Source organism: Polyodon spathula, chromosome 32, assembly GCF_017654505.1.
Source record: "Polyodon spathula isolate WHYD16114869_AA chromosome 32, ASM1765450v1, whole genome shotgun sequence".
In the NCBI taxonomy this organism is placed as follows: domain Eukaryota; kingdom Metazoa; phylum Chordata; class Actinopteri; order Acipenseriformes; family Polyodontidae; genus Polyodon; species Polyodon spathula.
Window position 1 is genome coordinate 7369545 of NC_054565.1, and position 6000 is coordinate 7375544.

At 58.0% G+C, this 6000-nt stretch overlaps 1 protein-coding gene across 1 annotated transcript; it reads right to left on the minus strand.

Moving 5' to 3' along the window:
• Positions 1–1650: 1650 nt before the first annotated feature.
• Positions 1651–4790, minus strand: rpl11 (ribosomal protein L11). The gene is made up of 6 exons (XM_041233898.1): positions 4760–4790; positions 4311–4365; positions 2937–3105; positions 2468–2599; positions 1994–2104; positions 1651–1732 (listed from the first exon to the last, which is right to left on the minus strand). Exons 1-6 carry the CDS (start codon positions 4788–4790, stop codon positions 1703–1705), a joined length of 528 nt encoding a protein of 175 aa, XP_041089832.1. The 3' UTR covers positions 1651–1702.
• Positions 4791–6000: the final 1210 nt, after the last annotated feature.

The following is a 6000-nucleotide window of genomic DNA, read 5'->3' on the forward strand; positions in this document are numbered from 1 at the left end:
TACACACAGCCCCCGGCGCGCGCTGCACACAGCCTCGTTACACACAGCCCCCGGCGCGCGCTGCACACAGCCTCGTTACACACAGCCCCCGGCGCGCGCTGCACACAGCCTCGTTACACACAGCCCCCGGCGCGCGCTGCACACAGCCTCGTTACACACAGCCCCCGGCGCGCGCTGCACACAGCCTCGTTACACACAGCCCCCGGCGCGCGCTGCACACAGCCTCGTTACACACAGCCCCCGGCGCGCGCTGCACACAGCCTCGTTACACACAGCCCCCGGCGCGCGCTGCACACAGCCTCGTTACACACAGCCCCCGGCGCGCGCTGCACACAGCCTCGTTACACACAGCCCCGGTTACACACAGCCCCCGCGCGCGCTGCACACAGCCTCGTTACACACAGCCCCCGGCGCGCGCTGCACACAGCCTCGCTGCACACAGCCCCCGGCGCGCGCTGCACACAGCCTCGTTACACACAGCCCCCGGCGCGCGCTGCACACAGCCTCGTTACACACAGCCCCCGGCGCGCGCTGCACACAGCCTCGTTACACACAGCCCCCAGCGCGCGCTGCACACAGCCTCGTTACACACAGCCCCACAGCCCCCAGCGCGCGCTGCACACAGCCTCGTTACACACAGCCCCCAGCGCGCGCTGCACACAGCCTCGTTACACACAGCCCCCGGCGCGCGCTGCACACAGCCTCGTTACACACAGCCCCCGGCGCGCGCTGCACACAGCCTCGTTACACACAGCCCCCGGCGCGCGCTGCACACAGCCTCGTTACACACAGCCCCCAGCGCGCGCTGCACACAGCCTCGTTACACACAGCCCCCAGCGCGCGCTGCACACAGCCTCGTTACACACAGCCCCCGGCGCGCGCTGCACACAGCCTCGTTACACACAGCCCCCGGCGCGCGCTGCACACAGCCTCGTTACACACAGCCCCCGGCGCGCGCTGCACACAGCCTCGTTACACACAGCCCCCGGCGCGCGCTGCACACAGCCTCGTTACACACAGCCCCCGGCGCGCGCTGCACACAGCCTCGTTACACACAGCCCCCGGCGCGCGCTGCACACAGCCCCCGGCGCGCTGCGGCGCGCGCTGCACACAGCCTCGTTACACACAGCCCCCGGCGCGCGCTGCACACAGCCTCGTTACACACAGCCCCCGGCGCGCGCTGCACACAGCCTCGTTACACACAGCCCCCGGCGCGCGCTGCACACAGCCTCGTTACACACAGCCCCCGGCGCGCGCTGCACACAGCCTCGTTACATACAGCCCCCGGCGCGCGCTGCACACAGCCTCGTTACACACAGCCCCCAGCGCGCGCTGCACACAGCCTCGTTACACACAGCCCCCGGCGCGCGCTGCACACAGCCTCGTTACACACAGCCCCCGGCGCGCGCTGCACACAGCCTCGTTACACACAGCCTCGTTACACACAGCCCCCGGCGTGCGCGGCACACAGCCTCGTCTGACAGGGTCTTTCTATACAGATACTGGTGCTTTTCCAGCCTTCATGAAGTGGGGACTAGTCTAATGGAATACTACTGACCATTCAAACCACACGTCCATCCAGCCAATCACAGCACTACTGCATGTTGTGAAGCCCCACCCCCAAATAACAGAACAGCAGTCACACAAGAATTGGCAGATTTTAATTTTTTTATTCTCATCAAAAATAACAAATTCAAGCTGTTTATTTGCCAGGGAGGATGATGCCATCGTACTGAAATAAAGAAAAGAATCTGGTTAGTTCATTCATGCAGAACAATCAATGCCTGCTTGAGCCATGCATCTGACTAAACTAAAATGAACAAGGGAGTCAGTTTCAATACATCAGTATGGTGTCTGGAACACACACACGTAGTAACTGGAGCTCAGCCCTGGAAATTACCCCAAACCCTGATTACAGCCCCTTTGAGCTCCAGCCCTGTCTGTATAGCCAACATACCCAGCAAGCCCCCGCCCCGCGCCCCCCGACACTCACCTTCTGCTGGAACCAGCGCATGGCCTCCTCCTTCCCGATCCTGTGCTTGGATCCGATGCGGCCCCTCTTCCTCTTCTTATCAGCGATGCTGAAGCCGGGGCGTCCCAGAACCTGCGGAGTGAGAGGAGACTTCAGCACACTCCACTGCTCACACAGACACGCTCCCTGGAGCTCTGTCCACACACAGGCACGCTCCCTGGAGCTCTGTCCACACACAGGCACGCTCCCTGGAGCTCTGTCCACACACAGGCACGCTCCCTGGAGCTCTGTCCTCACTGCACTGCACACACAGACACGCTCCCTGGAGCTCTGTGCACACTGCACTGCACACACAGACACGCTCCCTGGAGCACTGTGCTCCTGTACTGCTCTCACAGACACTCCCTGGAGCTCTGTGCACACTGCACTGCTCACACAGACACGCTCCCTGGAGCGCTGTGCTCCCAGTCTGTGCTCCTGCCCGGGGGTACTCACCACGTAGAAGTCCAGCCCGTAGATCCCGATGCCCGGGTCGTACTTGATTCCCAGGTCGATGTGTTCCTGGATGCCGAAGCCGAAGTTGCCAGTGTCTGAGAAGTTGTTCTTCCTCAACTCGTACTCCCGGACCTGCGGAGACAGGCAGGTCAGATTAGCAGCCCAGCTCCACCCTGGACGATGGGAACAGTGCTCCGGTCAGGGTACTGTGCATCTCTACATGGGACAGGAAGGGGTGCACCAATGCAAGCATCAGCAGTAACACCTGTGTCCGCGTGGCTCCTCTATTCTGTGATAACATGTTTGTAGTGTTCGATGACTACAGCTCACTGCTTCCCACACAGACCGCTCGCTCCCATCGGCTGGCTGCTCTACGCCCTGCAGTTCAACCATTTCCAATTCTGTGAATACCCCCCCTTCTCAAATCCCACGCTGGCCCCCAGGATGAGCAGGCCAGCACCCCGCTCACCTTGAGCCCCTTCTCCAGGATCTCCTCTGCCTTGGCTCCGCGGACAGTGCAGTGCACTGCGATCTTCTCATTCCTCCGGATTCCAAAAGAGCGCACAGTGTAGCGAGCTGAGAGGAGAGGAGGGTTACAGTTCACACACAGTGTAGCGAGCTGAGAGGAGAGGAGGGTTACAGTTCACACACAGTGTAGCGAGCTGAGAGGAGAGGAGGGTTACAGTTCACACACAGTGTAGCGAGCTGAGAGGAGAGGAGGGTTACAGTTCACACACAGTGTAGCGAGCTGAGAGGAGAGGAGGGTTACAGTTCACACACAGTGTAGCGAGCTGAGAGGAGAGGAGGGTTACAGTTCACACACAGTGTAGCGAGCTGAGAGGAGAGGAGGGTTACAGTTCACACACAGTGTAGCGAGCTGAGAGGAGAGGAGGGTTACAGTTCACACACAGTGTAGCGAGCTGAGAGGAGAGGAGGGTTACAGTTCACACACAGTGTAGCGAGCTGAGAGGAGAGGAGGGTTACAGTTCACACACAGTGTAGCGAGCTGAGAGGAGAGGAGGGTTACAGTTCACACACAGTGTAGCGAGCTGAGAGGAGAGGAGGGTTACAGTTCACACACAGTGTAGCGAGCTGAGAGGAGAGGAGGGTTACAGTTCACACACAGTGTAGCGAGCTGAGAGGAGAGGAGGGTTACAGTTCACACACAGTGTAGCGAGCTGAGAGGAGAGGAGGGTTACAGTTCACACACAGTGTAGCGAGCTGAGAGGAGAGGAGGGTTACAGTTCACACACAGTGTAGCGAGCTGAGAGGAGAGGAGGGTTACAGTTCACACACAGTGTAGCGAGCTGAGAGGAGAGGAGGGTTACAGTTCACACACAGTGTAGCGAGCTGAGAGGAGAGGAGGGTTACAGTTCACACACAGTGTAGCGAGCTGAGAGGAGAGGAGGGTTACAGTTCACACACAGTGTAGCGAGCTGAGAGGAGAGGAGGGTTACAGTTCACACACAGTGTAGCGAGCTGAGAGGAGAGGAGGGTTACAGTTCACACACAGTGTAGCGAGCTGAGAGGAGAGGAGGGTTACAGTTCACACACAGTGTAGCGAGCTGAGAGGAGAGGAGGGTTACAGTTCACACACAGTGTAGCGAGCTGAGAGGAGAGGAGGGTTACAGTTCACACACAGTGTAGCAGCTGAGAGGAGAGGAGGGTTACAGTTCACACACAGTGTAGCGAGCTGAGAGGAGAGGAGGGTTACAGTTCACACACAGTGTAGCGAGCTGAGAGGAGAGGAGGGTTACAGTTCACACACAGTGTAGCGAGCTGAGAGGAGAGGAGGGTTACAGTTCACACACAGTGTAGTGAGCTGAGAGGAGAGGAGGGTTACAGTTCAGTGTAGCGAGCTGAGAGGAGAGGAGGGTTACAGTTCACAGTGTAGCGAGCTGAGAGGAGAGGAGGGTTACAGTTCACACACATGTAGTGAGCTGAGAGGAGAAGGGTTACAGTCTGTCACAGTGTAGCTGAGCTGAGAGGAGAGGAGGGTTACAGTTCACACACAGTGTAGCGAGTCTCCAGGCTGGGTTACAGTTCACAGTGTAGCGCAGATGTTGAGGCAGAGGAGGGTTGCAGTTCACAGTGTAGCTCACGCAGAGGAGAGGAGGGTTACAAATCTGTAGCGAGTTGAGAGGATAGAAGGGGTACAGTTCACAGTGTACAGCAGAGGAGGGTTAACGGTTCTGAAGCAACACACTTGCACTACACACGGGTCTGTCACACGTGAGCACAGGCCAGCACCACACAGCCCGGGTCACAAACAACCACTCGCACTACACAGACTTGAGCACACGCAGGATTCGCACTCACGCATCGGGTTCTCCTTTTTCTCACCCTGATCTGCACAGGCAGATGCAATGCTGAAGCGCACACAGAACCACACGCAACAACTCGCACTACACACGATGCAATGCTGAAGCGCACACAGAACCACACGCACTCTGCACAGGCAGATGCAATGCTGAAGCGCACACAGAACCACACGCACTACATTGAACACGCACTCTGCACAGGCAGATGCAATGCTGAAGCGCACACAGAACCACACGCACTACATTGAACACGCACTCTGCACAGGCAGATGCAATGCTGAAGCGCACACAGAACCACACGCACTACATTGAACACGCACTCTGCACAGGCAGATGCAATGCTGAAGCGCACACAGAACCACACGCACTACATTGAACACGCACTCTGCACAGGCAGATGCAATGCTGAAGCGCACACAGAACCACACGCACTACATTGAACACGCACTCTGCACAGGCAGATGCAATGCTGAAGCGCACACAGAACCACACGCACTACATTGAACACGCACTCTGCACAGGCAGATGCAATGCTGAAGCGCACACAGAACCACACGCACTCTGCACAGGCAGATGCAATGCTGAAGCGCACACAGAACCACACGCACTCTGCACAGGCAGATGCAATGCTGAAGCGCACACAGAACCACACGCACTCTGCACAGGCAGATGCAATGCTGAAGCGCACACAGAACCACACGCACTACAGAATGCACTGGGATGACAGCGAGGGCTTCAGTTTGAAAGCACGGTGATAAAACATACAACAGTGACACGTCAAACCAATATTAAAGGCTGGAACACGCAACTCGCGTCGCTAGCGGGTCCTCCGGTACAATCCGTTCCTCTGTCACTCAGTCAAGGGTTACGGGTCACTGCAAACGCGAGTCCGCTTGCAGGACGAGGCCTGCTTTCAACGCAACACATTTTAATCCGCGAAGCAGCACCGCGATTATATATTCCCACACGAGCCCGGTTTGAAACCTCACATTACAATAAAACCAGTCAAACCCGACAGACGCCGAGGAGAGACAAGAGCAGACATCACGACTAGCTTCGACTTCTAACCTCAAAACGCGTCTGAGCTTCAACTAGCGATGCTAAACCGAACCGGTTCCGAAACTGTTGACCGCAAACGCAAGACTGACACCGGAACCGGCAGGCGAGACGGTGTAAGCGCCGGGTTGCACACACAGTCACAAACTGGTGCCC

What these genes read in the sequence shown, in the direction of transcription:
- rpl11 (XM_041233898.1), bottom strand. Translation starts at nt 4,790, where the DNA reads ATGCGTGAGTGCGAATCCTGCGTGTGCTCAA. An exon ending in TCAGCTCGCTACACTGAACT is followed by an intron (nt 3,106 to 4,310) that starts GTAACCCTCCTC and finishes TGTGTGAACTGT; the next exon opens with AACCCTCCTCTCCTCTCAGC. An exon ending in ACGGGCTGGACTTCTACGTG is followed by an intron (nt 2,105 to 2,467) that starts GTGAGTACCCCC and finishes CTCACTCCGCAG; the next exon opens with GTTCTGGGACGCCCCGGCTT.